Source organism: Chiloscyllium plagiosum, unplaced genomic scaffold (assembly GCF_037043375.1).
Source record: "Chiloscyllium plagiosum isolate Xiang-an unplaced genomic scaffold, Cpla_swu_hap1 HiC_scaffold_15, whole genome shotgun sequence".
NCBI classification, from domain to species: Eukaryota; Metazoa; Chordata; class Chondrichthyes; order Orectolobiformes; family Hemiscylliidae; genus Chiloscyllium; species Chiloscyllium plagiosum.
The window spans coordinates 53,366,841-53,382,836 of NW_028270153.1; the positions used below are offsets into that span (position 1 = coordinate 53,366,841).

The 15,996-nt window shown below is 39.0% G+C and overlaps 1 protein-coding gene across 2 annotated transcripts in view; it reads left to right on the forward strand.

Annotated features, from left to right (window-relative positions):
- The window catches only part of LOC122560031 (NFX1-type zinc finger-containing protein 1), a 60,673-nt gene extending 47,203 nt beyond the window's left edge, over nt 1–13,470 (forward strand). For both annotated transcript variants that reach the window (XM_043710199.2, XM_043710197.2), the window contains exons 12-14: nt 1,003–1,113; nt 3,783–3,878; nt 8,542–13,470. In XM_043710199.2, the coding sequence (XP_043566134.2) occupies nt 1,003–1,113; nt 3,783–3,878; nt 8,542–10,983 (2,649 nt within the window). In that variant the 3' untranslated portion in view covers nt 10,984–13,470. The remainder of the gene's footprint in view (nt 1–1,002; nt 1,114–3,782; nt 3,879–8,541) is intronic.
- Nucleotides 13,471–15,996: the final 2,526 nt, after the last annotated feature.

Genomic DNA, 15,996 nt, shown 5'->3' on the forward strand with positions numbered 1-15,996 from the left:
ATTTCACTTTTTAACCTTAGAAAACTTGTCCACCAATTTTGGTGCCATCTGCAGACTTAGTTACCATACCTCCTATATTCTCATCCATATCATTTATAAAAATGGCAAACAAAAGTGAATCCAGTATCGATCCCTGTGGAACACCACTGGTCACAGGCCTCCAGTCTGAAAAACAACCCATCACCACCACCCCCTTGCTTCTTTCCACATTCCACTTCTTGTGGTGTGCTGTCCTATCTGAAGAGCAGATGTACAAGCAAACACAAATAACTTTTTGTTTAACTATTTTTCAACTTGGTTTGTCACCTTTTTTCTCCAGTTGTCCCTAAAGTGAGTTTTTGTCATCAACCTCAAAATAGAACCAAAAAAAAACAAATTTGTTTTGATGCTCATAGATTGTAAAGATGAACACAATTTTGCCCAGGGGTCCTGTGCATAAATTCAATGTCAATCATTTTGTCCTTGCCACAACTTTTTTTGACATCATAATCTGTTTATCAATTATTTAAATATTAGCAATGCATGTTTTTTTTAAATGATGTAACAGGATTGCTCTACAAAATCTCAGATAGTCCACTGAAATGTCTAGGTTTTAAACAAGACAAGATTGCTGTAACCAACAGCCTGTACTGTAATTCAGCAGCTGTAACCACCTAAACTGGGAACTACTTCAATGAAAGTGCTATTTTACACAAACCTATGCCAGACTAGGCTGAACGTCCAAAAGAATGTGCTTTAATTTCAATACATTATGGTTTAACAAATGTCTTCCTTATGACCTTACACTTGATGTTTCTCTCATAATAAGCTAATCTGCAGCCTGTGTGGTTTTCTTGGTGATTATCCAGTGACCACTATGAAATGTCATCTTAACATTCTAATAATGCTTTTGAAGAGTTTTTAATGTGCCTGTCTGATCATCTGTTATGGGCCAATTATGTGAATTTTGTGTGTTTTCTGTGTCTTTTAACTTGTCATTAATATTTAATTCTTTCTTAACAGCTTCGACCTAGTGCTACAGTATATGATCTGGCCAGAAACTTCTATCTGGAAGTGTCTTTGTTTGAACGTCTTGTAAAAGTGAACGTTCCTTATGTACGACTAGATTATCAGGTGAGAATGGATGAATGCAAAAATATTTCAGCTACCTTGCCTCAATGCTGTTGGAACATAGCTATAATTTAAATTGGAGCAAATTAAAGGTTGTCATTTTCTAACTATGATATTACAAAAATTGATAGTCAATATTTGGCTTTCAGGGAGGATAAAATTTCACAGCTCCTGTTACTAATTTCTCAAGAACCGCTACTCCAGTAGCTAGTACAGCCACACAAATAATAAACTGTTTCTTGCTGGAGCTGAAAAATTCCCTCCTGCTATTGTACTAATCTAAAGTAAATGTTCGCATGGGAATTTGTGATGAGCAAAACCTCCCTAGATACAAATTCCTTCCTTCTGTGAACAGGTGTAAAGAGCAGGAATGAGAGCCAGCTGAAGTGCTGCTTCCTAAATTCTTGTTGCATGGTAATTGAGGTTGCTTTGTTCAAACACTCCCAGCAATTATGTTCCTATGGTTTCCACATTTATCATGCACACGTCAGTGCAATGCGACAGCAACAGGGTCAGCTGTCAAATCTCTGCTACAGATCTGAGAAATCCCAGCAGCATTCTGGGTGTAGCTCATGCTTGTGACAGTGTGGGCCCAGCATATTTAGAGGCACTAGTGGTCCTGCTGTTGTTGCTGTTCCAACTTGGTTCAATACAATAACCTGGATTGATCTTGTTGTGAACAATACTAAGTTAATATATATCATGACGTAAATAGTTATTTCATCATAAGAAATGAAGCAATGTCATGTGAGCCAGTAGCCACCTTAATTTGTGCAGTGATCAGCACAATAACAGCAATAAGAAGAAGCCTCATTAAAAATCTGTGTTCAATCGGTATGTCTGTTTCAGTTTTGTGTACATTACCTGATAATGGATAATACAACATAGCAGAAGCTGTATTGAGGCAATAACATTGAGTACTCACTGACAATAATTATTTAAATTGGAATCTCCTTGTGAAAAGGTGCAAATAGATCACCAGCTTTATCTCCGAGAGTGATTGTGTCAGTAGTGTAACTGACTGTATTCTCTGTTTTATCTGAACCAGTGAAGAAAAGCAATGGCAATTTCAGGTGCAGAGTTCACTGCAGTCTTGTTTCTTTGACATCCAGTCCTTTTCTACTATCAGTATATTTGGCCACTATTAATTAATCATGATGCCAGGTCCCTCCCTTGCCTGCAGGCTAAAAGCCCATGCTGCGAATACCACTCAGGGGGCAGCTTGTTCTCAGCTCTGCTGCCATTACAGTTCATGACAGCTTTTAAAGCCGCAGTCCCTCCTGAGGGGATAAAAATAAAATGATACAAGATGTCCAGAGATGTGCTAGAAAGCATCTAGAATACAGACTGTTTAAAGTAGGTGCTTGAACTATGCCTCTAAGACCAAAATGTTATTGATCCAGAGAAGCAAGGTATCAAAGTTAAGGTTACTGTCAGAATTGAAGGTCTCACAGGAGTCATACTTCCAGTCTCTTTGAGGATGACCAGAAGAATGCAGCAAAGCTTTGGAAAGCCATTGTAAGATTGAAGTGAAATCCAATGAATTTAAAATCAGCAACAAATTTTCCAGTGGAAGAATGCAGCTACACAGGTGATGTTGATCTTAATGAGAATGTCAGTTGTAAGCTCTTCATGTGTTGTGCTTAAGGTTTGGGGTGGAGCATCACAATAGCGCCACTAGCACCCTATGTCCCTAGTTATAGTTATTATATTATCTCTCTCTCTAGCTTAAGCAATTAAAGCTGAAGGTAAACATAGAGATTGAATACTGAACTTTTTTGGAGGCTGTTTCATGTACTGCTTATTATACAAATTGATTAAGATGTGACATTGTCTCTCTCCCTGTTATGATCTAACTAGTTGTATAATCATTTCTTTAAATAAACCTACTTTATGTATTAGCAAGCATACTATCACAACATTCCCTTTCCTTGAAGAAAATAAATGTCTAACATGATTGAGTACGTGAACAAGTAATCCATATGAACAAGAGTAATGTTAAAGTTGTCAAATATTAACATGGAGAATTCAGAATACTGAATGAGCCATTTCATAGTCTCTGAAGGGGACTTGCTGCCAACTGACTAGACCGGACCTGGGAACTACCACATAAAGCTGTGATTTTGATCCTTCTGTTCCTTCATTCTGAGGATTGCGTTTGTGTTGACTCTGTAGAGTTATCATTATGTTTAATATGTTTCTTGATGTCTGCTCATTTGCAAACCATACAAGCTGTGCACAGATTATGCTGATTTGTGGCCTTATGTTTGGCTAGCACTGACCTCTGTACACAAACCTTGTGGACTACAGTGGTTCAAAAATGTAGCTCACTACCTTCTCCAGGGCAATTGGGGATGGGCATTGAATGCTGGCCCTGCCCATGAACGTTTTTTTTTAAAGTTAGTGACATTCTTAAAACATTCTTAAGACATGTCTATCTTTCTCAGGCTACAACGTGATGCTGACATACAAGGAGATTATAGGAATACAAGCCAAGTTTTGCACATGGGAGTAACCGACTCTATTAGAGCTAAGAAGATACTCACAATAGACTACAAATCATTACATTTCCCCATGAGTTTAATATCTACAGAATAGTGAGTGTGATTGTATGGGGGAGGTTAACATTTGGGAGAAAATGTTAATTCTGTCATGATTTTTTTTTGTTCCAGCATCGCATGAGGCCTGAAATAGCTGCATTATTGAGTCCTCATATCTATGAACAGCTAGAGAATCACCCATCTGTGATGAATTATGAAAATATCAAGGTTTGGTCTGCATTTCTACATTTGTGAATCAACCATTTTGACAGCAATGGAACAAGTCTAAATTGGATAATATTGAATGCAGTTTTACTCTGATCATTGAAGTAATTTAGAGAAGTCACTGAAGCACTTAGGATGATAAAAGCTTTTGGTCCACACTTCCATTCATATGGTGCCTTTAATGTAATTAAATGCTCCTTCAAAGGAGTATTATAAAGCTAATTTGAAACTAAATCAACGTAAAACCATTTTGACACTTAATTCGTGTAAAATGGTATTTGGGCAGATGGCCATACACTTGATTAACAAAGCAGATTTTAACTATTATCTTCAAGGAGGAATGAGAGATAGAGGCAGACAGATTTAAGGAGGGAATTCCATGTTTTAGGACAATGGTTCCAAACATAGGAAATTGTGTTTGACTGAGTTTTTTTGAAGATTTTATCAGCAATATTGATTAAGGAGAGCCAATAGTCATAGTCCACTTGATTTTCAGAAGAATTTGATAAAGTACCCCACGGGAGACTAGTTAGAAATATTTAAGTACATGGAATCAGATGTAATGTACTGATATGAATTAATGATTGATTAATAAAGAATGTAGTAATGAAAGTAGTAATGAATAGGTCAATCTCACGTTTACAGGTTGTGACGAGTGGGGTACCGCAAGGATCAATACTTGGGCCCCAGCTGTTCACATTATATATCAATAATTTGGAGGTGGGGACCAAATGTAATATCTCCAAATTTGCATATGATACAAAGCTAAGAGCAAAGGTATTTTGGAAGGAAGATGTAATGGGACTCTAGGAAAATTTTAACAGGCTTAGTAAATGGGAAGAATATAGAAGATGGAATATAATGTGGAAAAAATAAGAGGTTATTCACTTTGGTAGGCAAATCAGATGTGCAGAGTATTTCTTAAATGGTATGCTGTTAGAAATTTCAGATATACAAAAGTACATCCTTGTATCCTAGTTGTTAAGTCACTGAAGGCGAACATGCACGTACAGCAAACTATCAGGAAGACTAATAGAATGCTAGCCTTGCGTGCAAAAAAAAACTTGGATCCAGAAGTAGTGAAGTCTTGCTTCAGTCGTCTAGCAGCTTGGTTATACTGCACCTGGAGCACTGTGGGCAATTCTGGTCTCTTTATCTCAGGAAGAATATTATTGTTGCGGAGAGAATGCAGTGGAAGGTTAACACAACTTGCTCCTGGGATGATGGAACTGTTCTAAGAGGAAGATTGGGCAAGCTCAACCTGTATTAGAATCATAGAGTCATAGAGATGTACAATATGGAAACAGACCCTTCAGTCCAACCCATTCACGCCAACCAGATATTCTAAACTAATCTAGTCCAAATTGCCAGCACTTGGCCCACATCCCTCCAAGCCCTTCCAATTCATATACCCATCCAGATGTCTTTTAAATGTTGTAATTGTACCAGCCTCCACCACTTCCTCTGGCACCTCATTCCAGACATGCACCACCCTCTGCATGAAAAAGTTGCCTCTTAGGTCCCTTTATATCTTTCCCCTCTCACCCTAAACCTATGTCCTCTAGTTCTGGACTCCCCACCCCAGGGAAAAGACTTTGTCTATTTATTCTATCCCCTCATGAATTTTTAAACCTCTCTAAGGTCACCCCTCAGCCTCCAACACTCCAAGGAAAACAGCCCTAGCCTGTTCAGCTTCTCCCAATAGCTCAAATCCTCCAACCCTGGAAACATCCTTGTAAATCTTTCTGAACCATTTCAAGTTTCACAACATCCTTTCAATAGGTGGGAGACCAGAATTACACACAATATTCCAAAAGTGGCCAAACCAATGACCTGTCAAGCCGCAACATGACCACCAACTCCTATATTTAATGCTCTGTCCAATAAAGGAAAGTATACCAATGCCACCTTCACTATCCTATCTACCCATGATTCCACTTTTAAGGAACTATGAACCTGTACTCCAAGGTCTCTTTGTTCAGCAACAATTTGCCATTTGCCATTTCAAACATTCCAAAGTGCAGCACCTCACATTTATTTAAATTAAACTCCATCTGCCACTCCTTAGACCATTGGCCAATCTGATCAGATCCCGGTGTACTCCGAGTTAATCATCTTCACTGTTCTCTACACCTCCCATTTTGGTGTCATCTGCAAACTTAGTAACTATACCTCCCAAGTTCACATCCGAATCATATATATAAATGACGAAAAGCAGTGGACCCAGCACCGATCCTTGTGGCACACCACTGGTCACAGGCCTCCAGTCTGAAAGGCAACCCTCCACCACTACCCTCTTCTTCTTTCAAGCCAGTTCTGTATCCAAATGGTTAGTTCTCCCTGTATTCCATGAGATCTAACCTTGCTAAACAGTCTACCATGAGGAATCTTTTTGAATGCCTTACTGAAGTCCATATAAATCACTTTTAACGCTCTGCCCTCATCAGTCCTCTTCATTACTTCTGCCAAAAACTCTATTAAGTTCTTGAGACATGATTTCCTATGTACGAAGCCATGTTGACTATCCCTAATCAGTCTTTGCCTTTCCAAATAGATGTAAATCCTGTCCCTCAGGTTTCTGTCCAACAACTTGCCCACCACCGATGTCAGGCTCACCAGTCTATAGTTCGCTGGCTTTTCCTTACCATCTTTCTGAAATAGTGGCATGACGTTAGCCAACCTCTAGTGTTACAGCACCTGACCTGTGACTATTGATGATACAAATACCTCAGCAAGGGGCCTAGCAATCACTTTCCTAGCTTCCTAAGGAGTTCTAGGGTACACCTGATCAGGTCCTGGAGATTTATCCACTTTTATGCATTTTAAGATATCCAGCACCACCTCCTATGTAAAATGTCCATTTTTCAAGATGTCACCATCTATTTCCCCACATTCTATATCTTCCACGCCCTTCCCAACAGTAAACACTGATGCAAAATACTTGTTTTGTATCCCCCCCCCCATCTCCTGGGGTTCCACAAATAGGCTGCCTTTGCTGATCTTTTGAGGGGCCCTATTCTTTCCCGAATTATCCTTTTGTCCTTAATGTATTTATAAAATCCCTTTGGATTCTGCTGGCTTTCCTGATTTCCCTCTTAAGTATACACCTACTGCCTTTATACTCACAGGATTCACTCGATAATATTTCGAAGAATAAGAGGTGATCTCATTAAAACATCCAAAATACTGAAAGGAGGAGATAGGGTAGATATGGGTAAGATGTTCCCATAGGTTGGGAAGTCGAGAACCAGGAAACACAAGTTAAAAATAAATGGGTTCCCATTTAGATCCAAGGTAAGAAGGTTTTCTTTTTACTCAGTGGGTTGTGATCCTTTAGTAATCTCTGTCACAGAGCACTTGAAAGCTCAGTGTTTGAGTATTTTTAAGGTAAGATTGATATATTTCTGATTACCAGTGACATATGGATTAGAATGAGTAACAGACATTGTCTTGTTAGATCGACTATGATGATATTGAATAACAGAGAAGGCTCAATGGATTGAATTGCCTACTCCTGTGCCTATTTTCTTATGTTCCTGTGCTTTCCCATTGTGACCCCACTTTGAGGTTTGAGTGTTGTGAACTATGACAAACAGGCAGGGGGTGGGAGGAGAAGACCTTTGAAAGTAGTGGGGGGAGAAGGATAGAGATCCGCTTCAACCATTGTGGCTTCAGAACTCAGAATCCCAAAGTCAACGCTCTGGACCCCTTTCGGATTTCTGATCCACGTTTTGGAACACGCTCGCTTAGAGCCTGTGCAACTTAAAATATAGCCATAAATTAAGGCTGCTCAAGAGGACAGAATTAGAGGAGCACAGACAGACACAATGGAGGAGGTTACAGAGCGAGGGACTGTTGAGGCCTTGTAGAGATTTGACAACAAGGATAAGAATTTTAAAAATAAAAGCTTAGCTTAACCAGAGGCCAATGTTGGTTAGCAAACATGTGTGAGAGGTGGACCAAACTGATAAAAGTTAGATGAGCAGCAAAGATGTGGATGGCATCAAGGTTGTGAAATTTGTATCTGTGAAATGGCCAGAGTGCATTAGGATAAAGAAATAAAGGTTGTGAGTATAGAGGCTTCCCACCTGAGACACTAAAATAACAAAACACTAAAATAACAAACATAGCTTAAAATCTCCAACTTTGTAATGAATATGCCTGAATTGATCCTGCTAACTCTGTTTAAAGAAACAGCCTGAATAACATAGGATGCCGATAGCTCAGATGATAAAATCTCGGACTGAAGCTGATCTGGACATAATTTCAAATGCATTCAAGCTGGAACAAATCAGCTTTTCCCCTTACCACTAGTACACGACTGAATTGAAGTGCTTAATGTTACTAATATATATCTGAGATGTAATGTGTACAATGACACTTCTGGAAATGGTCATTGTATCTGTAATAATCTGAAGGGTTTCAAAATTAAAGGCTACAAGCCTCTTACAAAGGAATACCAGGCTTCTGTGCCAGTTCCATTTTAAATGGGGAAGTTCAAAGAAGATTTCTGTAATTTCTCAGCAACATAGATACATCCAGTCCATCTATATCAATTTATTATGTGTTCTGCATAAGGCAATTTTAGTCAGCTGTGGAATTTGTTGCATTGACATTTTCTTTGCATTTTTATTTAACTCTCTTCATTCCCATAATTCATCAACAGGGAGTGTCTTCAAACCTGTTTTTTGTGGAACACAATTACCCTGAAGAGGAAATCCAGGATGGGAAGAGTCATCAGAATCTGCACGAAGCTGCCTTTGTTGTAGCCTTGTGTCACTATCTGATCTGTCAGGATTACGCACCCTCTCAGATTACTATCCTTACCACATATACAGGACAGCTCTTCACTTTGCGCAAGATGATGCCATCCAAGAAATTTGCTGGTGTGAAAGTCCATGTGGTCGACAAATACCAGGGGGAGGAGAATGACATTATTTTGCTTTCACTTGTGAGAAGTAATAAGTCAGGCAAAGTTGGATTCTTGCAAATAGCAAACAGGGTTTGTGTTGCTCTCTCTCGGGCCAAGAAAGGTCTTTACTGCATAGGAAACATGAGCATTCTGGCAAATGTTCCTCTTTGGAGCAAGATCATGCACACCCTGCATGAAAAGGCCAATATTGGTCCCTCACTGATGTTGACCTGTCAGAATCACCCTAAAACTATGACGCTTGTGTCCAAAGCAGAAGATTTCAACAAAGTACCTGAGGGAGGCTGCAGCCTACCTTGTGCATACAGATTAGACTGTGGTCACGTTTGTACTAGAGCATGTCATCCGTATGATATGGAACACAAGCAATTTAATTGTTTAAAACCATGCCAGAAAGTACTTTGTGAGGATGGACATAGGTGTGCAAAGTCCTGCTACGAGAAATGTGGCAAGTGCCAAGTAAGGGTGGATAAAGTGATTCCACAGTGTGGACACTTGCAAAAGGTGCCTTGTTCTATGAAGCCAGGAGACTTCGTCTGTAAAGAACCATGTTCCAAAATCCTGCACTGTGGCCATAAATGTGCTGCAGCTTGTGGCGAAGAATGCGCAATGTGCACCAGAAAAGTGTCAATAACCCTGAAATGTAATCATGTCCAGGAAATTGACTGTTGCATCAAAGAGGCTACAAAGATTGGAACATGCGTTCCTTGCAAAGAAAAATGCAAAATGCTTCTGGACTGTGGCCACCAGTGTCCAGGATCTTGTCATCATTGCTATGAAGGCCGCTTTCATGAAAGTTGCAAGCAGCCTTGCAGACGGTTACTAATATGTTCACATGAGTGTTTGGAACCTTGCACAAAAGAATGCCCTCCATGCCAGCGACGCTGTGAAAATGTATGCAAGCACAGTAAATGTAGCAAGAAGTGTGGGGAGCTGTGTATTCCTTGTGTGGAGCCTTGTGAGTGGGTCTGTCAGCACTATAAGTGTCATAAGCTCTGTTCAGAACCATGTGACAGGCCACCTTGTAACAAGCCTTGCAAAAAATTCCTTAAATGTAAGCACCCATGTGTTGGGCTCTGTGGTGAGCCTTGCCCCAAGTTGTGTCGTGTATGCCACTATGCTGAGCTCACTGAAATTATCTTTGGGAATGAAGATGAGCCTGATGCGAGATTCGTTCAGCTGGAAGACTGCAGCCATATTTTCGAGGTGACTGCTTTTGACCATTATATGAAACAGGAGCAAGAAGATACTAAGACAGCCATAAAGCTAAAGGAATGTCCGAAGTGTCGAATGCCCATCAGGAAGAATCTTCGCTATGGGGCGATAATAAAGAACAGTCTCCGTGAAATTGAAAAAGTGAAGAAGCTTGTCCAAGGAGATGCAGAGAAAAATAACCAAATTAGAAAACAGTTAGAATTAGAACTCAAGAGGCACTCTATAATAGCTGAACAGCTTCCAAAACAAAATAAAGACTTAGTGCATGCACTACAGAACCCTTTGCCATTACAGGGTCTGAGTATAGTAGAAAATAAAATTGCGTTTCTCTCTAGACTTGCTGAACTTAAACATCAAGAGGAAAGACTAAATTTTCAGATGAAAATGAAATTCAAAACGAAGTTGCTTGAATGTCTGAAATGGGTAGATAGACCCAGAGGAAGATTCACGGAACAAGAGCTTACTGATCTGCAAAATGAAATTCAGAGGCTAACATATCTTTCTGACCTTTATATTCGGTGTACTATGGCATCAGATAAGAAGCTAGATTCTTCAACGCAAGGTGATATTGCATCTGTGCAAATGATTCTTGAAAGCACAAAAAGGTTCACAGAAGATAATGAGACATTTGTTAAAAAGGAAATGGAACGACTGAAGTCTATTTTACCTGACACTGGTCTTGCTATATCTGAGAAGGAGAGAGTGATGATAGTGAAGGCAATGGGCCTTCGTCAAGGTCACTGGTTTAAGTGCCCAAATGGACACGTCTATGTTATCACAGAATGTGGAGGTGCAATGGAAAGTGCAAAATGTCCAGATTGTGATGCAGCAATAGGGGGCAGAAACCATACTTTGGAGAGTAGCAACCAAGTGGCTTCAGAAATGGATGGTGCTCACCATTCTGCCTGGTCAGATGTTGCAAACAATATGTTGAATTTTGAAGAGCTTAGAAGATTTTTATAATTGACTCCTATGCAGTGAATCATTGGTGAGAAAAAGATCTTGTATTGTTTACATTGATATTTTGGTAGCTCTAGCTGAATACTGAAAATCATGTTGCATCATTTGGACAGCAGACTTAATTTCTGAGTGGCTGCATTTTTTGTTTTGTCCTTACTAATACAAAAAGAAATGATTATGGTTCAATTGTAGTGTGGCACCTTTTTGGTTTAAATTCATATATAACGCATCTTAAACAATTCTACTAAGCACTGGTGGATGACCAATCATGCACAAACATATTTTTAACCCTACACTGCTTTCAACGCTTGTGTGCATTGCAGTCAATCTTATACTTGCAAATCTCAAACCAAATTAGGAAATGTTTGGACCTCCATTATTAGTTCAGCATCCATACAATTCTTCAACAACTTTTTCTTGTAATGAAAATGGGCCTTTCTTTTTCCTTTGCAACTTAAAACTCAGTAGTTTTACTGTTAAAAAATTAAAGCACCTTCTATTGAGTTGGCTAAGAAACCAAACTGTATTTTTGAATTTACTTCTTACCACCCTTCATCACAAATGAATAGTCATTGGTTGAAATGAAGCAATGGATTAATCATGGAAACTCTGCAGTCATTCAGATATTCTTCCACTAAAACTTCAATGAGTCAACTAAGAACTGTTCGACCAGGAAACACTGAGCCCTGTCCAATCAAATGTAGCCATCATCTTAAAGAAGGGCAGGAGGGGAAGTAAGAGATCCCATTGTCAAGAGTAGTCTTGGCAATATAGTCTTTTGTTGAACAGTCTTCCAACCTTTCAGTTGGAACCACAGCATGATAATTTGAGATAATCTTGGTCAGTCCAAATTGGTTGAAGTTGATCCAATAGGCAATAGGCTGGTGTTGAAAGGTTGTGATCATGCCTGAACAGTCAAATGCCAGGCAGTTTTTTCATAAATGTTAAAATGACCTTCACACAGGCAGGCTTCTTTCATCTCTGATAGATGGGTATTCCTGCAACAACATCCAGCACTGGATTCCTTTTGAGGAGGAAACAGTCCACATCAGGAAATGTCTCCACTTCAAAGTCTGCTGTGGTTAATATAGATTCCTGGCAGGAGATGGTGCAATAGTGAGGACTCTAGATTGTCACACTCTAGATCTCGTTCGACAACAAATTGCTTCTGACAGAGGATTTCATTTATAAATTTATTAATGAAATATAGCTTTCTTTAAAAATAAAAGATGGTGGGTAGAGCTAAAATTTCAAACTGTTTTGGCATTATGGGCAATAAGAACCCAAATTTCTTCAGGCTTTTTAGGCACTATCTTAATCTAGATAGTGAAATATCCTCTGGTTCCAATACATCAGTACCAGCCTTGACTCTGAGGATCTGTGAATTTTTTTTGGAGTGGGGGAGTCACACTATCCGTCTGTTCCAAGCACACCCTCATGTCTTTACATGTCATGAGGAGGAGGTTGAGGTGTTCAGGTGCAGCATTTCTTCTACTCAGATTGCTGATAATTCAACAAGGACATAGACACACCATTGTCACTGGGAGTGTCTCATCTGGACTTGTAAATTAAGACTGGCACTACAGGACCTTGGCTGATCCATATCTTCTGTGGTCTGACTAGCAGTCAGCAAACAATGCTTTTTGCTTCCACACCCTCATGCCTGAAATATGCCCATTGTAACGCAGCTATCTGCCAACATTAGGCAAATCAAAGAGCACCATTTGGACCCAGAACCTCATTGGATGCAGTTCCCATGAAATGCATCCTGACACTTGACCCAGGATTTTCAGGCCAATTAAATTGAAATCAACTAATAAATTAGAAATATCTTGAGCGGCAGATACTTTTGAGTCTTCAAGGTGTTACTTAGGAGCTATCAGATAAGGTCAATAACATTAGAAGAACCTTATGCAGATCTTCAGACACAGAATGGCATCAGGTAGTGAATAAGAAAAACGAGTACAAAATGAGAAAAGAGTTTTGAACTGCATGAATCGAATTGTCAGGGTCTTAGCATCATAGTGTGGACTCACCCAGTGAATGGGTATCCCTTTAAAGGTGTTGGTTGTTGTCAGGCTGAGTAATCCAGTTAGGTAGCAGCCAGGTTGCCATGATAAATGGTATGGATTAAATTTTAGAAAAGCAAAAGTATAGAAAAATAATGATCTTCTGTCAAATTAGTCTTGTTTCCAGAACAAAAGGGGATTTGGTTCTCTGCATTTCTTATACTGTGTTTGTGAATTACAGTTCTTTTGTGGCTTTAATAGAATCAGTTGTTGAATTTTGCCAGTTTTAGTTTTGTTACAGATTTTAGGAATCAAATATCTGTTTCTTTGGTACATATTAATCCATGAATCTTAGAGTTCTGTCTGTAACATAAATTCAATGCATTTTAACAGACTACATGTTCTTAAAGACAAAGGATGAAATGTAACCAATTAATAGGCAAAATGTATTTAATAAAACAGTCTGGATAAACTAACAAAACGTTGACTTTGTTACATATTTTAGCGAATATTGTATATGTTATAAGTGTGGGAACATGAAAACCACTGCAGTGAACTTCACCCTCTGGCTTGATTCCCTTTGGGTTGAAATAAGATTTCTTTTCCTTCGTGTTTCAATTTAATTCCAGTTCAGCCATTGATCCAAGTGAAATCCAAGATTGTTACTACTTTTATTTGTTAAGTGCAAACGTTAAGCTGAAGGATTTGCAACCATCATAAACTAGAGTCACCAAATGAATGATCCATCTAGGCCTCCTCCTGAATTCCCCAGCATTACAGATGCCAATCATAATCCAATTTGACTAACTCACTTCCTGGATATTGCAAGGACTATTGTTCCTGACAAGTCTTCAGTACTATTGCTAGAATATTGTGCTCTAGAACTTGCCATGCCCCTAGACAGGATATTGGCATCTACCTGGCAAAACAGAAAATTTCCCAGGTATGCCCTATGTACAAAAAGCAGGACAAATCCAACCTGTCCTGTGAATGTCCAATCAGTCTACTCTTGATCACCCCCAAAAGTGTTGGAAGGGGCCATAAACAGATGGTCCTTACTCAGCAATAACCTGCTCACTGATGCTGAGATTAGGTTCTCCAAGTGACACTGAGCTTGTCACCCAATTACAGCTCTTCTCCAAACATGGCCAAAGTATTGAATTTCAGAGATGAAGAAAGATGGCTGACCTTGATATACAGACAGCTCTTTGACAGAATGTGATATCAAGGAGCCCTAGTAAAACTGAAGTCAATGGGAATGGAGGTGGGGTGGGAACTCTCCACTGGTTGGATCCATAACTAGTACAAAGGAAAATGACTGGTTGTTAGATATGTTTCATTACAGTCCAAAGACTTAACTGTTTCATCAATGAGATACTAACCTTTTGTCATAAGTTGAAAAGTGGTAATGTCCACTGAAGACCATAAAATGTCCAATACTATTCACGACTCCTTGAATACCAAATGCAAAAAGACTTGTACAATTTTCAGGTGTAGATTGATTATTAAAACATAACAATCATGCCTCAGTTGCCAGGCACTGATTACTTCTATGTAGAAAGTGTTACACCACCTCGTGATATTCAATAACATTATCAGCCCTAAATTCTGTACCTACAATATTCTGAATGTCTTAGCGAGTTTTGAGGGGGAAAAAACATATAAATAGAAAGCAGGAATCATGTACAGTGCTTCGCCTGAGACCCACTGAAGATGTTACCTAGTAGGGTAACGAAATGTCTGGAAATGAACCTTCCAGCTCAGCGAGCAAACCTACATCCAAATTCTGAATGTCGCCATTGACTAAAGCTTACCTAGACCAGCCATACTGTGGATACAAGGCATATCAGAGGCTATGAATTCTGCACAAGTAATACACCACCTGATTCATCTGAAAGCCTGTTCATCTACATGTGTGATGGACTACTCTCTGCTTGACTGGTTGAGTGCAGCTCCTTGATGCCACCCAGGAATAATAAAAGAGCCAACTTGTATGTCCCCCCACCCACACTTCAGCCACAGTATATAGTAGCTGCAAAGTACATTGATAATTCTTCAAAACATTTCCCAAACACATGATTCCAGAAAGACAGGTCAGCAAGTGCATGGAATCTCTCCTCCATATAACCCATAATCCTAACTCTGAAATATGTCATCATTGGTTCAAATCCTAAAATTTCTTCCTTAAAAGGATTAGTTGTACCAATACCATTTGGGATTTAGCAGTTGAAGAAGTTGGCTTACCCTCTCCTCATCAAGGACAATTATGAATGGGTAATAAATGCTGAATTTATCAGCAACACCTATATCCCACAAATGAATTTAAAAAATATATTATCAGTCCTTAACAAATTACTGCATATTAGTAAGCAACTCCCAATGTTATCATTTCCCTCACTGTTACACCTACTTCTGTGGTGTCAAATTGTCTGTCTAATTTTAGGTAAATGAGAAATTCCTCTACTTTAACATCTGGAAATAAAAAAACATTGCTTTCAGTTCCTACCAAAAATTCTACTACTTTATTATTGATTTTCTTCTCTTCTCTGGCTCCTTAATCAGAGCTGTGGGCAATCTTGGGATTGAAGCTGGAATTGAACCAAACTACTACTATATGATGTTTGTAATCCCTGAACACATAGCTACATATTGGTCACTTCACTCACTTTAAAACATTGTGGCCAAAATGCTGACATCCACCTTTTTGATGTTTAGCCTCAATGGCAAAGACTTTCAACCTTCTGTCAAGCCTAGCATGTTGGATTAGACCATATCCATTATATAATTTTTATCTGTTGAAATCAACATTATGGACAGCCTATTGTTGAGACCATGACTGTTTTTCTTCTATTTTGAAAAGTAGCTTTTTTTTTCCTAAAGAAAGGAAGAGAACAAAAGGTTGATGTTTGCTTTTAGGAACTGACTAAGAAAGAAAGTTAATTAATTACTGAAGACACTATACATTTTGGCACTGAGATGTTATGCTCAGCAACTGACAGCTGGTTAA